Below are 26,905 nucleotides of genomic sequence, written 5' to 3' on the forward strand. Positions count from 1 at the left end.
TGAAATACATCTTTATGCGTCACTATAAAATGGTTGAAAACCGTATTAAAATGTCTTTGAACCGATTTCATCATTGCCATCATCAACATAAATCATTTTCAATTGTTTTATGCGATAGTTTCATGGATATTTTTCTTTATTTCTCTTACGTTTTGTAGGCCGAAGATCTTTTGGACGATATTCTGTCGTTTGAGTCAAGTTCGTTGGCGGACTCCTTAAAATTGGATGGTACATATGGCGGAAGTGGTGCAAACGGCGGTACCAACGGCAGCAATTCAGATCTGGTTATTAAACAAGAGCCATCGAACATCACCGATGCAGAAATGCATGCACTTGCAAAAGATCGACAGAAAAAGGACAACCATAACATGAGTACGTTTTATTTTGTTTACAGCATTTGATGACACATTTATTCTTAACTGGTTTTCATCACTGCTGTGAATTTATAAATAATTTTATTTTCAAGCGAACATTTTTCGATCATTTAATTAAATTATTTTATCAGGAACGCCAAAATTTTAATTAAATATTGTTTTTTTTTCTTCTTGTGTGTGTGTCAATCAGTCGAGCGCCGAAGACGATTTAATATCAACGATCGGATTAAAGAGTTGGGCACGCTACTGCCGAAAAACAACGATCCATACTATGAAGTGGTGCGAGATGTACGACCAAACAAAGGTACCATCCTTAAATCATCGGTAGACTATATAAAATGCTTGAAACATGAAGTTACCCGTTTAAAACAAAATGAACTACGCCAAAAACAAATCGAACACCAAAATCGACGATTGTTATTACGAATACAGGTAAAAATCCATGTCATATTAGTTTTCGTTAATGGGAACCAAAAAACTAATCGACTTTTATTGATTTATCACACATTTTGAATGACATAGGAATTAGAAATGCAAGTCAAATCACACGGTCTAGCGATATCAGACTATAGTTGCAATAATAACAATAACAATAGTACGTACAGTTCACAGCTTGTGAACTCATTTTTAAACAAATCGAGTCCAACGCGTCACAATCCACCACCTCTTTTAGACATTGTTGGGAAGGTACATGAAAATTATTCAAATGACATTTTATTTTTTCGTGCAATGAAAACTAATTCAATAAAATATTCGATTAGATGCCGGATGTGGTGTCTGAGGCGGCCACATTGAGTTTAAGTCAAATGGAGGATTTGATTGAAGATGATCATCATCCAGTGCACGGCGACCCAATGTTATCGCATCATTTGTTAAGTTCACCTCGTTCACCGTCATCGCCAACCTCATCGTTACACAGCAATGACTTAAACCTCAACAACCATACAAACGCAAGGTAGCGCAAATCATTTCAATGTTTTCTCTTTTTTTCAAAATAAAAAAAATAAATAAATAATTGATTGTTGTCGGTTTTTTCTTTTCATATTTAGTATGAGTCACAACGGTATGAATGGAAATTGTGGCCTAAAGAGTGATTCAAATATCGAAATTCCACATTGTGATCCATTGTTATCGTCGTCAAATCCACAAAATCAAACGCACCATTCAACGAACGGCATACAAAATCACCTTCATCATCACCACCATCATCATCATCACAGCAATACACCGATGGATATCAGCAGTTGTATAGCGGATTCAATTCTTGGTTCGGCACATAATTTGCTAGCAACGTCACCGCATCGTTCTCATGTAGACTCAATTTTATCATCACCCGATACCGATTCGTTAGTGAGCGACATTGATATGGCAATGACGTGACAAATAACCGGACGATCATTGTCCAACACCATCAACGATCGTTCAACCAATTCGTGGTCATCCACAACAAATACACTATCAACACCACCACCACCGCCACCGCCACCACAAACAACAACATTTTTTAATGATCAATTATTTGAATACTTACGATAAAATGAGTTACGAGATACTGACAAATAAGCCACGCTCCTTGACTTAGATTCTGTGGTCATCATAATGAACATTCTTTAAACGAAAACAATTGAGAAACGTTGCGAAAACTATTTTTGAAAATTAAAATTATGAAAATTTGAAAGAAAAAAAAACACATTTTTTTATAAAATAAATTTGGAAAATGCACAGACGTATTCAAATGTAAACTATTGCTCAAATATCGAATGGTAGCTAATGTAGAAGGCGGTCAAAATGTTTCATATGAGCTCAAAAATACCGCACCAGAGCTGAAAGCAGGGATTATAAGCTTATTTAAAGTCCATTCCTACTTGAATTGGATTATTTCCTATTCTTTATTTTAATTATTTAATGCACATAACAAGTTTATTTCGTAGTTTCCTTTTATTTGAATTCAAGAGAAGATAATGATGATGTTGAAAAACAGAAACGAAGGCAAAAACAAGCACAGTGTCTTTTGATACCAATGTTTTTCTATGTACTTTGTCGATGAAATAACGAATGTACTTCAGCCAGGCGAAAGCAAAAATTCATTTAATCTCAATAAGATCCGTTTGTAACGATTTACACATTTTCATTCTTTCAATGTAATGAGATATGTACACAAGGAAAAAAAAAACAAATTACGTTTTGGTGCAAAATGCTCGTTAAATCATAATTTACCAGCTGCTCGGATCATCCTTATAAAATTTTAAATTTTAAATTATTACCAACGAACCATTTGTAAAATATCGATAAAATAGTAGTAATTCAAGCAATATAAAGCCATCTACAAATTATGGGAATTTTCTTTGTAAAATTGGAACAATTCGATTCTTGAAGGCGGAATATTTATTTTTCATTCTGTTCACTTCCTGTTTTCGTTTTGGTGATTTTCGTAAACTTTTGGGGACAAAAAAAAACAAAACATTTCAAATATTCCACTTTCAGAAGTGCATCCATGGCCAACAGAGTTACAGCAAAAATAATGGAAAGGCGCCGTTTTATCATTTGCAATACTATTATTTTTTTAAAGCAAAGATCGTTTTATTTTATTTAAAGAAATTTAGAAAATGAGCGAAAAAAAACAAGCAATCAGGTCGTGAATGCGAGCTCAAAAAATTATGAACATTTAAGTATTTTAAAGAATTTGAAGGTTTTTTAATTATTTTTTTCAAATTTGACATAAAATATATATTGATTTCTCAATTTGTTTATGGTTGTATTTAAAATCAAACCTTTTTAAAGGAAAAAGACAAACAATTGAGAAAGTTAAGAATCAAATTAATGCTAAGAAACGGTTTTAATAACTTAAACACTAAGCGCGATCGCATTTTTGAAAATTTTAGAACAAAAAATAAATAAATACGCGAAGAAGGATTTAACACAAATGGCATAGCAACGCTATCAAGCCTCAGTACTTTTTGCATCGGGTCTAGTGCTTTTTTCATGTATATAATTACTTCTGCACACCGTACCGTATTAAATCCTTCTTTTTGTGTTGCAAAAATGTGGCCGTGGGTGTAAAACATTCCAATTAAAAAAAAATCTTCCACAATCTATTTATTCAATAAAAATCTAAACAATACATCGCTTTGATGGATTTTTTTGGACGGGATTTTCGTTTGAGCTTATCGAACAGAAATCGACAGAACAAAAAGTCAGAAATCAAAGCTGTAACAAGTAAAATGGCAAATCGTTCGCCAGTTCGAATAATATTTTTTTTTTGAACAAAAAAACCTTTTATCATCTCAAGTTAAATAGATTTTAAGCATATTTTCGATTAAGACAAATAAGACAGAATTTTTTGAAAATCAAACACCATTACTGAAACCATTTCATTGCTGTGAGTTTAATAGAAATATCATTTTCTTCAGTGGCTGTGTGGCGATTTATAGATGATTGTTTTTGTTTGCAAATTATGAAAGAGAGTTAAAATTTTGTTTTTGCCAAGAAAACAAAAATTCACAAACAATATATGTTTGGGTAATGAAAAATTGTCATCGAAAATTTTGCAAAATGCTTACCCATAAATTTCCACCGCCTTCATCAACAGCAATCAGTCAGCAAGAGCAATTACTTAAGTAAATAAAAAGAAACACCGAATAATTAGAATAAAAGCGTTTAAATTTTGCGCCATCGACACACAAGATCCGCAAGGCGCTGAATTAGAAAGGAAGAATGAGGTAGAGGAGAGCGCACGCGCAATTTCAAATATAGAGACATGTACAATTAGGTAATAAATACGTTATCCGAGTAGAATATGTTTAAAGCAATATTTTTAGGTGCAAATAACAAAATACACACACAAAACGCAAAAAGTATTACGTTAACAAGTTTATTTCTTTTTTTTTCTTTTTTTCCTTAAAAAATATATACATCAATTATTATTTTTGTGAAACATTTTACGTGAGTTAATTCAACGAAACGAACAAATCAAATGTATCATAAAATTAACAAATAAAATTATAGAGAAACGAAATCAAAACTCAAATAAAACGAAAATTGTTTTTTTTTTTACCTTACACCCAAAGATGGATCTGGATGATGCTACAGAAATTTTCTTTTTTTAATCTAGGGTTCCGGACTCTTTGCGAATACCTTTCAATGTGCTTGGATTTTCTTATGGATCCTTTCATTTCATTTTCTGCAATTATTCGAAAGGTGCTGCTTGCATTGGCAATGGTCTGTGTATTTTGTTGCCGTTTATCGTATGGATTATGATTAATCAAGATTGGCAATTTCATGTACCACTCCTCGGTATTACTTATAAGCCTTTGCGTCTGTATATGATTGTATGTGGTATATTTGAATTTTTCGCTGCTTTGATTTTATTTTTTTTGCCGGAAAGTCCGAAATTTGTGCTTGCTCAAAAAACAAATCGGCAACATATGACATTTTGAAAAAAGTGAAGCATCTCGGACAATTTAATAGGTATGCGTTGATAAACTTGAGGTATCAACATTAATGAATGGTTGTTTATTAGATCTCGCAATCACAATTGGTAGCGCTGTATCCGGACAACTCATCAATAAAGTGGGAAAAGGAATCATTTGTAAGTCATTTTGAGTCATGTGATCATTCAGATATTTTGACGTTGATTTTGATGTTCCATTTTGGATTAGTCTTCGTTTTGTTTACAACCGGATTAAGTGGAATTGGATGCATGCTAACCGATATACCTTTACTGCAAGTTATTTTGTATATATGGTTCTTGTCTTGCTCTATATCAGTGAATGTTGTAAGCTCTGTTTCAGTTAATTTATATCCAACGACATTGAGGTAGTATTCAGCAAGGGAAAACAAATCCATATCAATTAATATAATTTTCATTTCAACAAATGATTTTAACTTGTATTCAAAGAGCAATGGCCTTATGCATTTCATTAATGTTTGGACGGATGGGCGCTGTGGCTGGTTCATACGTATTAGCACTATTATTGGATGATTATTGCGAACTAACATTTTATCTTTCAGGATCAATACCTTTAGGTAACTTATATCATAATGGATGAAAGAACTAACTAACTAAGAAATAAAATGTATTTCATTAATTTATTCACAGGAATGGGTGTGTTGGCATTTTTTATTCAAAAATCCATCAGAAAGTTTCAAAATGCGAACCAGATCCAGTGCACCGGCCAAGTGTATTATCTGTCATTCGATAATCGATTTGTAAGAGATTGTAATCTAGCTATATCCTTTTATTTTATTTAATAAAAATCAAATTAAAGAAATAAAGGAGATGAGATCTATTTATCGCTCATACACAGAAGAGCGCCTTAATCTACCTATATTTTCGTTCGAATGAAAACAATCGGCTTGAAATTATAAATATCATGCCACAACATCTCAGCGCCTGGTGATATTTCCATGTGTATCTGCACCGATATTTATACACTTTATATTCAAGATTGTCATTGTTAAATAGATCAGTACTATGGGAACTTAGATTCTCAGGGAGGGGTGAATTCATAAATGAAGGTCAAAAAAGATTCCTTTTTTCCCTAGATATGTTGAATTTTTATTTTCATCTTGTGTAAAATTACGGATTACTGATATCCCTTGAGAAAAAAAAATGACTGACTGACTATAAATTAAGTAAATTTTAATCTTTATTTGGTTAAAATTACCAATAGATGATTGAAATCGAATATAGTCGGTTATGTTTCAGAGTTAACTAAAAGTGATTATAGTCAACATAGTTAACAAAAGTCAATTTCATATACTTATAGTTAACCGTAGTTAACTATGATCACAATCGACATTTCTCAACTCAAGTTACATGAAGACGCATATAGTCACTTATAGTTAACTTTAGCTGGCTGAAATATCAGCCATTTTTGTCCCAAATTAGTCAATTTATAGTCGGCTATGAAGTCTAAATATTTCCACAAGGGATAGATTTTGTCGTTCAACTCTTTGAAATGAAATCGTTGCTTTATCAGTATCAAAGTAAAAATAGTAAGCAAAAATTATAAAACACGACGAGAAATGTTGTAAACATATTTAGAAAAATACAAATTAGTAAATAAAATAAAATTATTCGGAATATGTAGAGTGGAATCTAGTTCATTTTCAATATGTTGTTATTTCAACCGATAATTACTTTCAAATAATTTGAAATGGTATTTAAGAATTATTTTCCATTACAATGAATCGATTTTTATGGAGGAAAAAGTGCGCATTTACGAGAAGCCAGTTTTCTTTATATAAGACTCAGGTTAAATTATTTTTGGCACACGATTGCTAATTTGATTTGAATTGAACGTCTCAGCCTCGATTACCTACAATGAATTGGTTTTCAATCATTTTTGTGATAACGTTCCACACGGCCATCGGTGAGTCAATGTGAGTATAAGTTTTCATATCAATTATTAAATAATTTTGTGTAATTTCTCCAAAAGTAATTGCCGTCGAAAGTGTCATTAAATACGATCCGGATCCAAAGCTTTTTGTTGAAACAATTCAAGCAAGTGTATGGATTAAGGTGATGATCCAATGCATATCGAGAGAAGCAAATATTGAACAGATTTATATTCATTCTAAAGCGGAGAACTTAATTCGTGTAAACGATGTCATACTTGGTTTCCGTTCAACAACACCTGCAAGAGGGAGACCAGCGAATTATAGCATAGGTACATATATTATTACAAGGAATTTGAACATTGGAGATATGAATGGGAATTTGTTTGAATTAAAGAAAGAGTTCAAGTTCAACATAGGTCTTCTGACTCAGAGTGCATACTCAGAATATGATTGTTTTTATATTTTTAAGGCGATACAGTTTGGTGCATCATAAATGTAATTCTTCCCAAAAACTACGATGAAAATACTTATGTTCGTATTCCAAAGTTTGAACCCCGAATAGAAGATAGGAGGCATCTGAGAAGGAATAATCCAATTTTTGGCCAAAAAAGCAGAAAGTAATACTATATTTGTACATTTCGATTGTGTGATCATAACAATTTCTGCGAACTCTAATGTGAACAATGCGGCTCTTGGAGTTGGAGTATTTTTTATTTTCCAAAAGATTTTTGCTTCAATATACTACTATAAATCAAAATAATTTCAAAATATTGAAAATTTCTATCGAAAACCATGATGATTTTTAATGATTTTCCACCATTTAGCTTAAAAATTGAACTGAAATTCTTAGTTCAGTATTTTTTTAAGAAGATCCACAAACGAAGAGTTACAAGGGTCCACAATGGAATGCGATGAATTTAAGAAAACGGGTAAATATATTTTGAGAATTCATATTTAAGTCGTAGATTCGTTTAAGCCATTCAAAGATTCTAAAAAAAGCTACAGCTAATAACGTCGAAAATGTCTTACAGTTAATATGAAATTTTAGTATTTGGGAAAAATCATAATACCGGCCTCACACAAATCAATTTTTGAGGTAATGTGACAAAAAATGAATTTGCATACGTTTCACACCATGTGCGAGTAAAATTTTCAAGGGGGAGTGATTTCAAAATTTTCTTTGAAAAACCCTAGGAAATCGAAAAAAATTTCGTTTCGGACGAAAATCCCTAGGGGGGATGTTTTTTCTTCAAAACTTTATACTTACCCCTTTCCCTGTCTCCATAACAAATTTAAAGTAGAATTTTCAGCTGAAAAAGTACCTACTGATCGAAATTAAAGATATTCCCTGGAACAAACATGGTATGAATTAAAAGATAAATAAAAGAAACATTGAATTGTTTAAATGGGATAAATGTTGTAATAATTTTTATTTTTCAAATGATTTTCGCATTGATTGAAAATAATCATAATGTATAATTTTGAATTAAACACAGTTTATGCGAGACTGAGATTTCAATTTTTAAATTATTCGGTAAATAATACTATAAATTGCCAAACAAAAAATGAAAAATATAAAAATTGTGTGTGTTTTTTTAAGTACGTTTGATTTTTTTTTTGTATAAAATAAAGTTAAATAAAATTAAGATTCATTTTTAGAGTGGTAGGATTGTTAGTATATGACACAAACATTCAACGAAATGAGAATGGTCAAAATAAGCAATTAAAAGAAAATTGAATTTTCTTTCCACATTGTTTGCTTATTTTTCTCATCAGTACCAGGTTTATTTGCTTGCCAAAGTATTTGGAATATTTTGCAAAATGGAATGTTATTGAAAACAGTGTTTTACACATGCATTATCATCATTTATCATTATTATGATACATTGGAGGGGATACAAAGAACGAAGTGACAACATATTTTCTATATGGACGAATGAGTTAATGGTATTTTGGTGAGATCTCTCTACATATGTAGTTCTAACTACTTTAAATTGGAATATATTGTTAGCAAAAAAAGTCTTAAATTTGAATGGAATGCTTTGATTCCCCATTGTGTTGTCATGGCATTTTTGTTTTTTTTTATATGTCTACATATTATCCGACGATACAAAAAAAAGCACGGGAAAAAATCCATATAAGATCATATGAATTTCATACAAAAATTACGTCCAGTAGCTGTTCCTCTTTTTCAAAAATAATTTTTGTCAGAATTTTGCCTGATGAGCTTTATTGATGGGCTCACTAATTATATTGCCGCTATGCGCAAGAGAGAATGGAACATACATATCCTATATTAAATGCACATTGAAATGGCAAATCGTTTACGTAGATCACAAAAGTCATTGTAAACAAGCTATTTGTGTCTCGATTTCATTCTCTTTTTTAGATCATGACAATTTCCAATTTTTATTTTTATTTTGTATTTAATATTCATTACAATGAGATATTTCAATATATCGTTAACTTGGCAATACGAATAGCTAAGGGGTATACGGTTTGCCCGATTGTGGTAATTTATGGAATGAGTATGACAATTTAAATCGATAGATGGTAAAAATGGTCATGCAATTACAAGAAACAAGATATTTGTTTTTTTTCCTAATTAAACAGGGAACATTGGACTTGGTCACCATGTGGTTTTGATATCAACCAAACATTTATTTTATTTTACGAAAAATAACACCAAAGATTCTGATGCATTCTGTGGAATTTTTCGATTGAATATATAGATTCATCACATTTGCCATTGTTCAAATTCATTCATTCAAAAGAAAAAGAAAAAGAAGAAGAAGTAAAATTGGTTGAAAAATGGTCTAAAGAAAAATAGCAAAAATCATGATCGAAATTCTTGTTTTTTTGTCAAGTGCTGAAAATAATTTGAAACTAATTTATGTTCTTAGCTGGTGATGTGTAACATGATTTGTGGTGTCATTTGTCGCAAATTGCGCCAATTGGATATCTTTTAAATTGTTACGTAAATGCAAATGACTAGACATTTTGGATACAAAAAAACAAACTAGAGAAATTCATTTAAAAATCGAAACTTCACTCGCGCGCCCCCTTATTATTTGTAATTTAAAAAAAACACCTTTCTCCATTTACTTGTCAAATCTGAATTCTTACCGCTGCGTCAAATGTAATAATAGTGTAATCTCAGATCAAAGATGACACCGAATGAAGTTTTCAATTTTCAAAATTGCAATAACAGATAGAGGGAGAAAACAGTTTAATTATTTAAACCCATTGGTTTTGTTCCGTATTTGTTGTGGTATTTGTGTTGTTATTGTTGAGATTTTTGTAATAAATCGATGAATCACCGGTTGAATTTTGTAGTTTTGCGCTATCGGTACGATTGTCACCGTGTTCAGTGTCATGATTTTGATAGTTGATATTTGATGGGCCAACGTCCAAGTCATAGTGATCGTAAATTTGCTTACTGTTGATGGTGTCCAATTTGGTGAGCGTATTTGTTGCCGAATGTAAACGTTTCGTTTTCAGTTCACGGTTGATTTGTGCATAGAGTGGTTCACCGCCTGATTCCATCAAAAATTCATGCTGCAAAAAAATGTGCTGTTATTCAACCAAAAAACAAAAACTAAGAAAAAAACATGACTATGAAAATAGAAAAGCGAGCAAAATGCTGAGACGAACGTAGAACACAGAAAATTGAACAATACAAAATTGAAGAACAATTTAATTGACATATTCTGTATCATTAAGTTCGTTCAAAAAAAAAAATTAAGTCGAAATAGAAAATGTTACCTATTTCAAAAGTGTCTGAAAATAAAACATTCATTAAAAGTAGAGAAGAATGTATGCGAGTGTGTGTGTGTCTAGTGAAAAGTAGTAGTAGTAGTAGTAAAGAACAGAGAATCAGGTGCCTATCCGTGCATTGTTGATTGCAGTCGAAAAAACAATGTAATCATTTTGGTGGTCGTATTTGTGGCCGCATAAAATAATTATGTATTAGGAAGTGGCCAGGCCAAATATTGTGTGCTCAATTGCCATTTGCTTGAATTTATCAGGCAGTGCCCATGTGATGAATCGCAAATAAATGTGTGTGTGTGTTTTTTCTCTCTCTCTATCTCTCATGTGTGTTATGTATATGTGTGATTTTATTTGCGTGATTAATGGAAATCAAACAAAGTTGTGGATTATTGTTTTTTGTATGCATAATTTATTTATTTAATTAATCAGTATTTTATTAAATAAAACGTTTTAATGTTCATTTGTTTTTATCATTATCATCATCATCATCATATCATTGTCATTTTCGTACGTCTTTCATTTCCCTTTCTATCATTGCCTTTTTTCTTCGTTTTTCTCTCTCAGCTTTTTCATCTTCTTCTTCTTTTTATATAATGAATAACATAGTTTCTATTTATGTGTGTATAATTAATAATAAAGAAAAATATGACTTGTTTGTTGTTTAGCTGTTCATTTGTTTTATGTATGTAAGTTTAATTTCTCTTTCATTTTCTAGCTTTTTTCACTCTCACTATATCTCTCTCTCTCTCTCTCTCTCTCTCTCTCTTTTCTCTTTCTCTACATCTTCAAGACAAATAATCTTACTTCCTTGTTCAATGTTAGGGCCCGATGGCAAATATGAATTGGGCACTTTTTATTCGCATAAAAAGCATCAAGGAAAGTGGTCAATTTATTAAATTTCATCTTTTTTTCAATGTTTCATCATCATGATTTTGTTTTGGGGAAAAATCTAGAATCTATTCATAAATGAATGTGCAAAAGCTATATATATATATCATTTGACGTTTCTGGCCAGCGATCCGTCTCTCAATCTCTCTGGATGAGCCCATACTTGCAACCACATTTATGTCACTTGTTTCAATTCTCTCGCTACGTTTACGTTCATTGACATTGTTTGTTTATTATATTTGGGAATGAGGTTTAGAGAATTTCAAACGAAAGAAGTTTAAAAAAAAAAAACAATGTTTAACGTCATTGGAATGAATATTGGAATAACATTTGTTTTATCATCGAATTGTTCAAGAAGAAGTTAAAAACAGAAAATGAAATTGTGGAATAAAATGTTTCTGGTGTTTGTTTTTTTACTTTGTTTTGCGCAAATGAACGAATTTTGTTCGATGAGTAATCGAAGCACATACACACAATTAATTTTTGACACTGCTCTGAAAAATCATACGACATAATCGATTATTCCTGTTTTTCTTCAAGAAATTATACCTTGCAATCAAATGGGGCCACAATTGAGCCGCACGGAAAGTGACAACTGCTTCGGATTCGTCGGCTTAAATGCTGCGATACGGATAGACACGCTGATATGATTTCGATTTGTTTATGTTGTTTTTTTTTTGTTTTTTGGTTGAGAAATTATAAATATTACGATACAGTACGATACAAATACAAAAACGAATTAAAAAAAGGTTGTAAATAGTTTGTTATTGAGTTTGAAGAAGCAATGAACAAATTGGGTTAGTGGATAGTGAATTTGCTTGCTTAAACGATACTGTTCGCTCACTTCGCTTTCGAATGAATTGCATAAAGAAGTGTGTTGTGATTCGTTTTCGTATCCCTTCACATAAATGTCTCGCGTGCATATTTAACTATTCTTACAATTGGTCAATTATGCTGTTATTTTATTATAATTGTCATCAATTATTGTTTGGCTTACATTTTTGTTTTATGTATGTGATTCTAATTCACTTGTCTACCCTCAACTAAAGACCAAATGGATGCAATACTGTCGTTAAATGCATGCGAATACTGCACACCAAACACATTCAATAACTTTCATTCTCTCACAATCTCTCCCTCTCTTTCTCTCTCTCTCTCTCTCTCTCTCTCTCTCTCTCTCTCTCTCTCTCTCTTTTTCTCTCGCAATGTTTTAATGCTCGCACATAAATTGGAATGTAAAAAATTGGTAATGTTAATTAGCCGCTCGAAACAGTTAGCTCATCCTTCCGTCGGAAAAGTATCCTTTACCACAATCGATAAATTCGATTTGTTGATTCGTCATTTTATTTGTGTGTCTGTATGTGTATGTGTGTGCATTTCGAAATAAATTCGCTCTTTTTCATGCATAGAAGTTGGAAAATTATCATTATTACAATTCACATACGATTCCCTTTTCTTTCATCGTTCAAATCGAACTTATTATTTATTCTTTGTTTGACGTGTCAGTTGAATGTGTGAAGTTGAATTTTTCCCACCCGAAATATTCTTGATGAAATTCTCATTTGCGTATTCGTTTTTCAAATATGATTTTTAAAAAATGTGTAGAAAAAAAATTATAGAGTAAGTACATGGTTTTTTTTTTCTTCAAATAATATGACCTCATTGTTTGTTTGTTTTTGTCTGAGTGCATGTTACACCTCATTTCTTAACAAATAATAATTCGATAGAAAATGAAATGTACACTTGTTCGTTGAAAATTGTATTTCATTTTTAATTTGTGCGAGTTTAACATTATCGGCAATGAAATTTACTTATTTTTCTTCTTTTTTTTGCAATCGAACAAACATTTGCAACGTTGCAAATTAAATATCAAATGTCTCGCTCAAAATCGAGCTTATGCCGTTCCAAAAAAACCATTTCTTTGCCTCTTTTTCATATCTAAATGAGTTGGTATCTTTGCATCTTTCGATTTGACACACAAAAAAAGAGTGTATGATCCCTAATTATTGAGTTTCATCTGGATCCCATTGACGTGTTAAATACAATATTAATATATTTCTATATAAGTTCAATGTCGTCAGTTCGTCAAAAATATAAATATACAATCGATGGAATTGGTATGTTCTGTATTAAAAAAAAAATTCTGGAGGCAAACAAAAACAGTATGAAAACCATCTGAATTTGTGATGACAAACAAACAAAAAATTTCATTATTTATACACTCTATAATCAACGGTGAAAAAGAAGAGATGAAGAAAAAAAAAAACATGTGGAGAAAAGAGGGTGTTTTGCACTAAGAAAATCGATATATTGCTAAAAATTGTTTTGTGAGGGTGTGTTAATGGTATGCATTTCATTTTTATGATGAATCCAAATGGTCGTCAGCCGTTTACAATTCAAAATACAATTGTAGTCTTATGTAAGTATAATTATGCAAAAAACATGTATGACTCACAAATCTGTTAAGTTAAAATGTTAAAAAGTCTTTGATGCTCTGTTTACATTTATTATCTGCTATAAATGTTGATGTTTTTTGTTTTCGATTCATATCATATTCTGGATTCGAAGTATATATTAAAATTAATGTTTGTTTGTGTTTTTTTTTGTTTGTTTCTTCTGTGTACAAAATGAAAAACGCAAGAAAAAAATGCTCATCAAAAAATTCTCATTGTTGTTGTTGTTGTTGTTGTTAAGTGTATATGTTGTTCATTAGTTTCCTTAGGCCCGTGGCTATCCGGGTGGCTGGCATAAGTACTCTGTGCTTTGTATGCCTAACGCTTGTTCATTGTTCGAGTATTTAAGATTTTCTTCAAATGAATGTTTTCTTCTCATCCTTTGTTTTCCGTTCATTTCGAAAACAATTACTTTCAATATGCTAATATAATACTTTGAGAATCAATTTTTTTTTGTTTAAATGTTTGTGGAATAGAAGATTTTTTTTTGTCTATATTTCGTATTTTTGTTGTTTTTTTTTTAATTGTTCTTTTTTTTGTCTATTCATTTATATTCTTAACCGTGTGTAAATGTACTGGGATAAAATGATATTCATCATCTCTCTTGATCTTTGCTTAAAATTTAGTTTATTTATCCTTAATCGCTGCGTAATTTTTTTTTTCACTTTTTTTCATCATTTCATTTTTTTTCGTACTCTTTTTGTGTTTAATCTATAACGAATTCATTTCAACAGGAATTAGGAGACGAGTTTTTGATGCAGATAATATTATCGATTCTACTGATCGAAATATCCATGATCCGTTGTTTTATATTTTTCGAACGAGAATGTGGACGATTGGATGTGACGTTCAATAGAACTGTAATGATATTTGCATCGAAATGTTTATATGAAATCTTTCAAAGGGAACGATTTTTCTTTACGTCTATATTTATTTATTTGTTGTACATATAAAGATTTATATCATATTAATTACATTTGTTTCTTTTTTATTCATTTTATTTTTCCCTCTCTCATAAATTTGCCTTCGCATCATGGCTCACAACTGGCCATGGAAAATGGTTGCACTTTTCATTTTTAGCAGGTGATTTAACGAACAAAAAAAGGAAAACAATAGCTCAACCAATTTATGGCTAATTGTTCACGATGCTGAATGTTGTGTTGCAAAAGAGCCACACACAAATCGTTCAGTTACTATATATGCGTCTTTCTTCAAATATATGTATATTTGCTTGTAATTAATAAATTAAAGAAAAGAAAAAGAATTGGTTTATAATTCATAAAATAAAACAAAAAATATATATGTATATATAAAAAAAACATATGTTTGAAGAGGTCATAACATAGAGAATCTTTAACTGTCGGCTTATTATTTCCCTTTTTTATCATTACTTCGTTTGAAAGAAATAGAAATCTGCATATTTTCTAATTACTTTAGAGACATTTAGTTTTGGTGGTTGTGCTGATTTGTTTTTCTCGTAACGAAAGTTTTTCGTTCTATATTTTAGTAGTGTTGTTGTTGGGATGTTTTCTGGGTTGTTTTGAATCATGTTTTTTTTGTTAGATTTTCTTTCTATTTTTCGAATAGATAGATCGCATGAAATCTCTATTATAGACGTATTCTCTTATACAATTCAAATCGAATCAATAGTTGAACAGAATTTTTTTTGTGTGTATTTTACGCCCATGTTTCGCAAGAGATTTTTTTGGCAATAAATTGTATTTTGATTAATGACTTACGGATGGTGGCTGCTGTTGATTCGGACCATTTGGATAGACTCGAACCTGTTGCTGTTGCGCTGATGCATCCGCATATGCCATATCTGAAGATAAGCCCAACTCATCGTTCTGAAGATGAGAAAAAGCGATAATTATTATGCGATTTGATGGAAAATTGGCCAAATATAAAAATTGATTCAAATAAAAACAGTACTCACGTGCTGATAATGTAAGTTGCCAATATTATTCACTGATGCTTGTTGCTGTTGCGCTTGGCCACTTGCCGTCATCTATATTACAATTACAATTCAATGATTAAAAATGTTACTTATTTCGAAATTGAATTGTTTTGCACCTGTTGTTGTTGACTACCACCAGTGTTCCGTTTAATCGTGCGATCTTCATACCGAGTACCACTTTGCGATGCCATCGGACGGTTCAATGTGCTGTTTGCATTATTTGGTGAATTTGGCGCTGCATTTCTGGCGGCAACTGTTTTTGTCACAAAATCTTGCTCTTTCCATCCATGTTTTTTATAAACGTCACGCAATTCTTGATGTTGCCACATGGTGAATAAAACTTGGCCGGCGAATTTGAGTACACGATTCGTGTACTTTTGACGTTGTCTCGTTATATTCATAAGTCGTTCAACACCGCCAGCATCGAGCAGTGATCGTGAAAATTCAGCATTCTTTTTAATAACTTCATTGAGTGTGGCCAAAACAGCGGCTATTGTATCATCCGATGTACCTTGGTCATGTTGTGGATTGCCTGATGGTAGCTTTTGAACCAAATCACGCATTGCATATTTCCCGATCAATTCTTTATTTCGCTGATCAATAGCTAAATTTCGTAATGCAGTCGCAACGGCACAAACTACTCGATCCACTTCCATTCGCAAGAGTTCCTATTGCACATAGCGAAAAAATTAAAATAAAATTAGCTTCTCAAGCGAAGCAAAAAACACACACACAGAAAATCTTACCACTAAAATTGGAAGTCCTTTTTCTTTTCGAACGGCAGCTCTAATTTCAATGCTCGGTTGCCAATAGCAAGCTGCTAAATTTTGAATGGCTCCAGCAGCAGCTTCGAGTGTTTCTGGATTCGAGCACGATTGCAATAATGCCAAATATGATTGAATGACTTCTGGTTGCCAGAGAAGTTCATAGCCTTTGATCGGTTCTTGTCTTTGGGATGAGCTTCGAGAGGTTGTACCACCGGCACTACCGTTCGCCGCATTTGCACTGCCCGACAAATTGTCCTTATATTCATTGTTGGCGTCTTTTTTCTTTTTGCTAGCACCGAAACATCCCAAATTGTCACCCTTCGACGATGACGATGATGACGATGAGGCGCCGCTCGATGACTGTGAACTATTTGTTGTTCGACTTTGTGTTGGCAATGGATGTTTATCGTAATTTGGATCTTCGACTTCTTGACATCGATATGATAGATTACGTAAAATGCATACGCAATTTTCTACAATTTTATTTCCAATATTTGACTTTTCAATTGCTGCTCGTACAACATACAATAGAGAATCAACAAGGCCAGGACAATCTCTAAGTTTTGTACGCGCATATTCGCCAGCCGAACTAACATTACGTAAAACGCCCGATGCATTACGAAATACAGTTGAATAGCATGGATCACCGGGACTATTAACATCCCATCCGGAATGCGGAATCAGAATATATGTTACAATCACACTAACACCGTCGTCAATAATTGATCGCTTGAGATCCTCACACGATGACATATTCCATATGACGCCGGTGACTAGCTCCTTAACCTCCGATTCTGTCGTTCGCCTCAGTAAATTTATCAATGCAACGATACCGCCCGCATTTTTAATCGCACGTTTATTCTCATCATTTTGCCGTCCGTACGATAAATTCCGTAAGGCACCGCACGCATTGCGATACACTTCCGGGCCTTCGTGTGCCAATAATTTTACTAACGGTGGTATTCCGCCCAGTGTTCGTGTACGCTGTTTATTTGGATCATCCATATAGCATAAATGTTGTAAATATGCAGCTGCATTCGCTTTAATCACGTTATTTGGATTGTTCAAGAAACTGATCACTTCCGTTAAATTTGGATCACGCCAACGCATCGAAGCACTCACAGCTGCCGATGCAGCACTTCCACCTCGTTGCTGTTGTTGTTGATCACTGTCCACAATTGCTGAAGCAACCAAAAAAACAAACAAACAAACAACAAATGAAATAAAAATCAACACACAAATCAAATGCCAATAAAATCGAATTATCGAAAACAATTTTTACTTACCCATGTGTGACATATGCTTTTGTAGGGCATCCTCTTCACTGAATTTGCCACTTGTAGCGAATCCACTATGATGCACCAAATAACCTGCTGATTTAAAATAGAAAATTCAATTAACTTTCCAATTCATTTCATTTTCTCTTCTCTTTTGTTTTGTCGTCTGTTATTTCGTTTCTCTAAGCGTTAAATCAATGTTGACCCGATAGATTTTTGTTTCGATTGTTTCAAGCATTGAAATTTCAATTAAAACATATAAATGATAAAATTCGTTGGTATTTACCAGCTGGATTTGTTGTTGTACCATACGGTGATGATACATATCCATAAACCATGTTCGCCGAATCGTCTTGGTATCGATGATCTAACATTGGTCCACCGGGCGATGGTGTTATTCGAAAATCGGACAATTCATCGTGATACGGTGCTTGTAAGTATGCAACGCCTGCTGGTATAATATTGTGTTGTGCTTGCTGCTGAAACAACAAAAATTAATTAACATTACAACGTTTTGAAGGCTAAATAACATTTCGATTGGTACCTTGTCATCGCCTGGACTTTCTGGTCGATGATCGTTAACGCCACCACTATATTCATACGTCGCTCCTATTGATGTACCATATGGTCCAGAGTTCGCATATTGTGTCGTAGGATAATGATTATAATCTACTGCAACAGCATTCCAATCCGTTGCTGTGGCGTCCGCTGCAAATTTAAAACCATTATTCTCAATTTCAATCTACTCTACAAATTTAAGTGGAACTTTTGAATATATAATTTAATTAATCAAAACTTGATTGAACACTTGATTATTCAGATTGGATTTGGATTTGACTAAAGACTTCAGATATATTAAAAACATTGATTTTTGAAAATGAAATGGAGTATTTTAAAATTTCATGTGCATTATCAATACTCAATGAATGGATAAATGGACTTTTCGTTCGAATGTTCAAAACAATCCATAAATATGCAAAAACTTGATCAGAAACTGTTGACTTTTTGCTATCCATCTGCCTATCTTTAAAAGTGTTTTTTTTTCTAATGAAAACGCTTTATTCATTCAACCAATTAAAATGTCTAAGAACATAACAAAACTTGGCTTCATGAAACAAGAAAGCTTTAAAAAAAACACTTTGCATAAAAGGTAAACTACATCAGAGCAAAAAAAAATTCTTATACAAAAAAGTGGAAAATTAAAATTGACAATAGACACTCTTCGCTCAATGGGCAATTTCAATAGATAGTTTGTAGATTGAAACAATAAGTAGAAAAAAAGAACTGTAACTTTCGTTACGATACTTTTGCCGTTCTGGGTGTACATAACACTGCATGAACGTGCTTAATCTTGTTTAATCTCATTAACACTATATCGGTGTTTTAATCTACAAGTGTGTCACATAATGAGTCAAGTTCGATCAAGAGCTGCAAGGTGAAAACTAATTGCTCGTCTTTAAAATGGTGATTTCATCGACTTTCGATATTTTCTGTTCGATGAGTGGAGAGAGAGAGAGAGAGGTAAACTAAATGGTTTTATGGTGTCTACTTACGATGCATATGTGAATGGGTATGATATTGTGGATCCGCGATACCAGCATTTGCTGCCGTATTGTTCCCATGTACATACAAATCGTGTGCTTGGGATGGTTGCCCATGACTATTCTGTTGATCCAAATGGTTGTAGTTAATGTACTGCGACCTGTTGAAATTGAATCAAAAATAAAAAAAAAGAATGCCCATTTAATCAAACATATTTTAATATCGACATATGACCGGCTCTGAACAAAATTTCTACACGCTAATAAAACCAATTCGAAAAAAGAATGTGTCATAAGACGACAAGGATGGCAAACAATGTATATGTCGGTGTTATGGGTGGAAAAATTGTTTGTTTGAGTCAAGTTCATTTTTCAACTTGATTTTTTTTAATATTTTTACTACCAAAAGTTTAAAGTTCTTCTTTTCATTTTGATTCGTTCACGTTTATTACATTTTTCATTTATCAATGTTGAAGATTGACTCAAAAGTGAATAATTTATATGGGAATACATTATTGAAATTGACATAAATGTGTCACTTTAGTTGAAAACAATGATGCATTTTCCAATTATGTTCAATCGACATTGATGTATGAAAAATAAAACCTGCAACTTTTCCGCCCCGCACCTCCAACACAATAAAATTCCACGTCACAAATTGTTTCTACTTTCATTCTCAATAATAAAATTGCCGAAAAAGAAATAACTAAATAACTTTGAATTCGGAAGAAAAGCCAGTAAAATAGTTCAAGTGAAACAAATCGACTGTAAAAAAAAACAAAGTCGTGCAAAAAGAAAATGGAACGAACGTGCACACATATACCAAATGAAGAATGTAAAGTCCAAAAGTAAAATTGTTTTTGACTTTTTTAAAAGGAGAAAAAAAATAGAGCCAAAGACGACCGGAGAATTTTTTTTCTTTCGAACTAAAAGACGCAATCCAATCAAAGTCAGTAATACCGGGCCACTTTCGTATAAGCACTCCCGGTATAGTACATAATAGGCTCAAATGAGCAACGGAAAAATAAATGATCGCATTCCAGACATACTACGCAAAGTAATTAGTTGAATCTATGTCAGACAACAGCTATTTCTAATTTAAAATAGAAAAGAGTTCAATTTCCAATTTTAAAATTATCAATCAAAATTTCGATTCCATTTTTTTGATTAGTACTTTGTACGAAAATAAAAATGGTTTTCGTCAAATGATAGAGAAAATATTTCGCATCAATGTATGCCATGTATTGTGTTTTTTTTTTTTTTTTTTTGAAACGATAAAAAATTTACGAAAAATCTATCAAATTCTATGTTATATAAAATTCATTTCTTTTGAACGGAGAGTAACAAACAAATAAACAAAAAGATTAGCAACTCAATGATAAATTGAAATGTCTATGAAAACATGGTAAAAAAAATGGATTTGGTTCGTGTTTAATTTTTGTTTACCAGGCTCCTGTATCGCCCAAGTGTTTTACTTCGCGTACAACCTTAGTTACGGTTGTGACCTGTTGGGTTGTCTGTTGTTTATGTGTACGTGCTACAAGTGCAGCGGCAGCAGCAACGGCTGCCGAATTTGGTGCTGTCGAATCAGATGGAACATCACTGTGCACTGATAAATGTGAGGAGTTCGGTGAATGTTCCGTTGCATGACCATTGCTGTAAATTGTGTTCAGTTTTGATTTGATTTCGATTATTGAAATTCGACCAATTTTAATTGTGTTTTTTTTTTTAAATACAAAACAAATTTGTATCATATCTAGCTCATCATTAACTATTGATTCTACATTACGTTGAACAGAAACATAACATAACACAAAAAAAAAAATGGAACAAATCATAATAAACGGCAGCCAACAAATGATTAGGTATGAGCGCGATTTATGGAAAATTAAATTGATTAATCACAGTGTTAAAGGGCCAAAAAGTAAGTATATGTGTATGGTATGTATGTGTATGTGTGTGGGTGTGAGAATGTATGCTAATTGAGTGTAAATTGTGTTATGTGATCTCTGCTTTGAGTAAATCACAACATGAAAAATTAACAGAAAAAAGAATGTAATACAGATGAAATTTAAACCGGTTAGTTTATATCCATTCTTGCGCATACCGTATTAAATAACTAAATATCCCTATATTCTGTCAATATTAAACTCATCGCCTGTGAACCCCAAACTCAAAGGGAGAGAACAAAAAAAAAACGAAAAAAAAGGAAAATATTTAACCATAAAAATGATACTCACTTGTAATGTTGCATGTCTAGTTCTGTTTGGCCGATGTTAAAGCCTGAAAAATGGAACATAGAGAAAGAAAGAGACAGAGAATGAGATAAAATAACATAACAATACCGACAGAACCATAACGAATGCACGAAATTATGCATGAATTGATGACTTATGCAATAGAGCGAAAAAAAAACGAGCATCTGCTTTGCAACTCACCAATTTATCAAGCAAAATGAAATATTCAAGAATAAGTGCAATGATTGTAGTTGCTGTTGTTGCACAGCAATTTTGAGCTGCCTTTTAATTTTCGATTACACCGTTGCATTCAATTCCATTCAGAGTTCAGTAACATGAATTTGTATTCGAATGTGTAATTTTTGTCCGTTTCGTGGTTACTTCTTTTGTCTCGTTTCTGCCGTAACTGAAGTATTGTCCATCCAAAATCTATCTCTATCACTTATTTTTGTATCGACATTGCTTCCCAACCAATTTTACATCTCCGTTGAATTGTTGATCGCCGTTTCTATTCATGCAACGAAAGAAGAAGAAAATGAAAAAAAAAGCACACAACACAAATGACTTTGGCTTTAAATCAAAACATAGATTTCAAAATCACAACAATCAAAATCGTTGCTTTGAATCACGAAATTTCTATTATCGTTAAGCACCATTCGCGAGCAAATCAACTCGGTTTGAGCATTTCGTGACTACTCTGTATTAAAACTGATTTTTTTTTGTCCAGTATTCTCTTGCAATTATATTGAAGACAATTAACAAGAATTGTCATTGATTGGTTACAACTTCGCACAATTTACACATTCACACACACACATACAAACACACGCGACCATTCATTCGTCTGAAGTGGATGAAAATGTTTCACAATGAGCCAGCACATGGGAAAGGTATGCTACACTGAAACCGTAAAGTGCACAACGTTGTTTGAATAGACTCGATTTAATGCAATTCAAGGAAGGAAAAACTCAATTTCAAAAAAAAGATAAAAAAAAGAGAAGTCAAAGTTTATTCAAAAGAAATAGAGAGGAGCCGTAAAAAAGAGCGACGATTCATAAACTATGAATGAGTGCTTCTATCTTGAATGGAAACGAGAGAGACAGAGAGAGAGAGAAAGAAAAAAAGGTAAATGATATATAAAAAGAACCCATTCAGTAAAGACGAAGCTCGCTCACTGAATATATATTGTATGCTTACGATTGCATTAAGCTGTTATCATTTCCACTGATTAATTTTTAATACATTAGAAATGCATGATTCGATAGAAATTGTGAGCTGGCCTCTCTGCTATACACGCGCTCTTTTTCCGTTTCGGTTTCTCTGTTTCTCTCACATACACACACGGTGTTTTGGTCTCCGTACGGTTGGTTTGCGCAGCACAAACATATGAAGCGACCGAAAGAAAGAGAGAGAAAATAGAAATGTACATGCTTAGAGATGGATGATGATTTTTGGCACCGGGTTAAATAAGATATAACCATTTTATCAAGCCGCACAAATATACACATTTTCATCATGGCATGCGAATAACGATGAACGTGCGAGAAACCCTCCCATTGAATGTGTCAAACATACATAATGCAAAATGCATTATAAAATATCATATTATTTTATTATCCGTGTATATCAATATTTGAAATATCTACTGTTGAATGAATAATTAGAATACACGTGTTTTTCGATCTATGCTAACACTTCAATTTATTGATACAGCACTTTTCACATGGAAACTTATTGAGAATTGAGAGTAAATTATGTGGACGCGCATATAATTCATCGATATTTCGTGTTTTGAAATTCAAACAAAAAAAAGAAAAAGAACGTAGTAAAAAACGACCGCATGTCGTTTTATACGTTCGATTCATGCCAGAAGAATACACATACACCAGTGACAAGAGAATTTTACGCTTGAAAACATTAGTTGGGTAATCGGGAAAGATTATGGTCTATAATTGACAGTTGAATTAAGGATATTTTACCGATTATACATCAAATAAGATGCCAATCGATATTCGTGGTATGTGCGCGCTCGTATTCGATCTTTTGTCGCTCTTTTCAAATGGTAAGAATATGGTCTTGGGACATGTTCTCTTGGGCGGAATGTGAAAATTCTTCGTGATGAGAGGATTTTGTGTTTTTTTTTTTCTTCAACATTCATACCAATGAACATACATGAAGCTGAAAGAGTAGATGACACAAGAGCCAAATACCCGTACGAGAATATTTTTCGTGTGTCTCTCACTTTCATTCTTTCGATCTCTTTCTCTCTGTCCCTCTCTGTGTGTCTGTCTATCGTAAAAACGTGCACCGTGCAGCAGAGATATCTTTTTACTAGTTACGTTAGTTCATCAGATACTCCGTAGTGGCAGTGCATCGAAAACATTCACAACACTTTCACCTTGCACACACGAAATCGAAGAATGAAAAGTAGAAGAGATATAGGGAGAGAGAGAAAATGTTGTTGTCGTCGTGAACGAACAGACATGTGTACATATAGCATGGGATTTCTGAGGACAAGTGATACGTTAGGAAATCTTAGAATGGAATTTATAAACAAGTTTCGTACATATTTATAATGCCAACTACTTCAGTATATCATATATTTACGCGTTATGTTTGGTTCTGAATATTGAAAAGCATTGCTATTTTCTCCCTATATACACTTTGTTTTTATTTTATCTCCACTTTTGCTTCATCACATTCTTCTTCTTCTTTTTCAACTTTGCTGTCGTCGTCATTTGCACACACATCAAGAAAATCATCAACAACGAAAATTTCATCGCAACCTAATAAGTGAATTCATCAACAATAGACAGACAACATAAATATACCAAGAATGCAGTGAGATAGTGAAAAGTTTTTCAATAGAATACAAGCCGAATGGTTTTCGTAAACTTTTAAAGTTTGCAATTCATTGTGCCATATGTATTTTGCAAGTTTTGAAATATTTTCTATATTTTGAAAACTGTCGTATTCTTTGCCGTTTCAATGAAGAATATGTTTACAAATATAAGCGGTAAATAGTAACGGATAGAGAACGACAGACAGACACTTACACACATGCACAGAGAGAGATAGAGAGAAAGAAGTATTGTTGTGCTGTTTTTGTTTTCATCGTTTTTGTAATCGTCGTCAAGATAATTCATCAAAGGGAAAACTTTAATTTCAAATAAACAAAATAATTAGATATGTAAATCAAAACTTAAATCATGTATGTAAGCAACCCCCTCCTCCAATACAAATTGCAAAAACCCTTGTCAAAATATTATGCAAATAATTCCGTTAATTGGACGTAATCCAGTTAGATATTTTATAACTTGAAAAGTCACATCAAGTCAGTCAAGAGAATGATTTGTAGGTGGCCCATTTAGTAGAAATGCAATTTTGAAATAATGTGATGTGACCGTAAACCCGGTTCCCCAGCGAATTGATAGTGAAATTATATGTGTGTATGTTTGTTGTTGCTACTGCTTCTTCTTCTTCTTCAACTAAATACTATAACGGTATGCAGTGGCGCGCGCTTCCGTTTAATAAACTTGTACGCGGGCGGCCCTCACAACTGAATGAAACTGTCGACCATCGAGCCGAGTTTAAATAACATTCCACACTATGCACTGCATTCACATTCATATATGTATAAACAAATATCAAAGTCGCATTTAATACGAAATTCAACGCAACATTGAACACACTTGATTTTCTCTTCGGAAATATTATAACTAGCGCCATTAAAATGCGGTTTTGATGCGCGTGTAATTACTACACAAATTGTCTGCATCGATACGATGGAAAAAAAGGCGAATTATGGCAAAAGCGACATAAAACCACGCAACAACAACAACCGAGGGAAAAAACGCAGGAAAAAGAATTCAAAAGAAATGATTGAGCCTCTCCGAGAACACAAACTTGCCGAATGTGTTTCTCTCTCTCTCCCTCTCTGGATGTGTGTGTGTGTTTATATCGAAACAGAGATTAGAATTTCGTTTTAGTGGCAATTTGATTGTTATTTATATCTTTTTCTCTATCCCGCACACTACAACATTCGGCTTCAATCAATAGCATCTTTTTGCAATTTATCCATTTAACTAGCAAACATTTGAAGGCACATGAATGAAATTGCTCGGTTTGCATCAAACCAATTTTTGCTATGTGCCATCTACCACCATGAGAATTATCTACATTATTCATTGACACAAATCGCATGATGATTTCACTACACAGTGTGCAATGCATATGCAACGTATATCGTGTAACGGTGAAATCATACATAAATATATATATAATTTGAGTCAATTAATTTATAGCAATTTTTATTTTTCTCATTCTCCATCTCTCTCTCTCTCTCTCTCTCTCTCTCTCTCTCTCTATCTATCTATCTATCTCTCAAGATTTTTTTTGTGTCCGAACTCCAGCGGGAAAGATGACTTGTCATGTTGAATGTAGTTCGGAATATGATAAAATACTGCACTACTATATTATGCCAATGAATGTATTCCATTCATTTAACTTTCCATATACAAACTATACAAGTTTAATGCAGTTTAATGCATTAAAAAGCGTATATTCAATTTATGTCATTTTTGTTGTTGCTCATTCGATAAAATCTCCAAAAATTGAACCATTAAAATTCGATATGGAATGCGTTCTTGTCGCTGACAATGAGCTTGTAATGTATGAATGCAATCGTGTCGCCGATATGAAGAAAAATAAACACATACACCGAATACCGATAACACACCTTGTTTGGCTTTTGCCAAATGCCGAACAACATGTAAAGAGACTCGCATTCATTTTTTTTCATATACGCTGATGTTTTTTGTCAGTTGCGTAGCAAGCGAAATGTATTTTTTTATTTGTTGAGCAATGACATTGCAATCCAAGCTCAAAATTTCCATAACGCTTCCGTAAAAATGTCGGTGAATCAAACAAAACATTGAAAAAGAAGAGAGAAAAATAAATCGTATGTGTACACTCAATCGAAGCACAAAAGGTGGAGCAAATGATATGTAGACTATTGTAATAGAGGAAAATACCAGGGCAAACAATGTTTGAATTGATTTGAAGCGTTTAACAATTGTGAATAATTGATTTCGGTTTTTTTTTTCGATTCGTGTAATTTTTTCTCTGGCTTTTGGTAATTTGAATAAACAAAACAAGACATTCAAATGTGTTCCCATGCCTCTTCTTTCTTTCTCGCTGCTTCGCGATCTTTTTTTCACGAAAACTTTCACTCTGAGAAATCAATCGTCGTAACACACACACACACACACACACACACACACACACACACACACACAC

At 32.7% G+C, this 26,905-nt stretch overlaps 2 protein-coding genes and 1 long non-coding RNA gene across 12 annotated transcripts in view; 2 read left to right on the top strand and 1 right to left on the bottom strand.

Annotated features, from left to right (window-relative positions):
• Positions 1-2,926, top strand: part of LOC116345048 (probable serine/threonine-protein kinase yakA) — a 52,758-nt gene extending 49,832 nt beyond the window's left edge. For all 4 annotated transcript variants that reach the window (XM_031774086.1, XM_031774088.1, XM_031774089.1 and 1 more), the window contains exons 8-12: positions 159-372; positions 565-806; positions 897-1,061; positions 1,136-1,329; positions 1,424-2,926. In XM_031774086.1, the coding sequence (XP_031629946.1) occupies positions 159-372; positions 565-806; positions 897-1,061; positions 1,136-1,329; positions 1,424-1,754 (1,146 nt within the window). In that variant the 3' untranslated portion in view covers positions 1,755-2,926. The remainder of the gene's footprint in view (positions 1-158; positions 373-564; positions 807-896; positions 1,062-1,135; positions 1,330-1,423) is intronic.
• A 3,768-nt stretch (positions 2,927-6,694) lies between these two features.
• LOC116345441 lies at positions 6,695-7,324 on the top strand. The gene is made up of 3 exons (XR_004201500.1): positions 6,695-6,748; positions 6,815-7,045; positions 7,186-7,324. It is a non-coding gene; the product is annotated as an uncharacterized LOC116345441 (long non-coding RNA).
• Positions 7,325-8,281: 957 nt separating this feature from the next.
• Positions 8,282-26,905, bottom strand: part of LOC116345429 (catenin delta-2) — a 20,263-nt gene continuing 1,639 nt past the window's right edge. For 2 of the 7 annotated variants that reach the window (XM_031774786.1, XM_031774785.1), the window contains exons 2-13: positions 21,809-22,115; positions 21,611-21,653; positions 20,817-21,026; positions 19,383-19,531; positions 18,374-18,537; positions 18,116-18,308; positions 17,839-17,925; positions 16,532-17,733; positions 15,902-16,453; positions 15,765-15,836; positions 15,568-15,675; positions 8,282-10,274 (exon numbers count right to left, since the gene is read on the bottom strand). In XM_031774786.1, coding sequence (XP_031630646.1) covers positions 9,954-10,274; positions 15,568-15,675; positions 15,765-15,836; positions 15,902-16,453; positions 16,532-17,733; positions 17,839-17,925; positions 18,116-18,308; positions 18,374-18,537; positions 19,383-19,531; positions 20,817-21,026; positions 21,611-21,624 — 3,072 coding nt within the window. In that variant the 5' untranslated portion in view covers positions 21,625-21,653; positions 21,809-22,115 and the 3' untranslated portion in view covers positions 8,282-9,953. Of the gene's footprint in view, positions 10,275-11,179; positions 14,687-15,567; positions 15,676-15,764; positions 15,837-15,901; positions 16,454-16,531; positions 17,734-17,838; positions 17,926-18,115; positions 18,309-18,373; positions 18,538-19,382; positions 19,532-20,816; positions 21,027-21,610; positions 21,654-21,808; positions 22,116-22,804; positions 23,025-26,905 lie in introns of those variants that run through there. The other 5 variants (XM_031774787.1, XM_031774788.1, XM_031774789.1 and 2 more) reach the window with 5 other exon arrangements.

This window comes from Contarinia nasturtii, unplaced genomic scaffold, assembly GCF_009176525.2.
Source record: "Contarinia nasturtii isolate CC-2019 unplaced genomic scaffold, AAFC_CNas_1.1 Cnas_scaffold_1240, whole genome shotgun sequence".
Lineage (NCBI taxonomy): Eukaryota > Metazoa > Arthropoda > Insecta > Diptera > Cecidomyiidae > Contarinia > Contarinia nasturtii.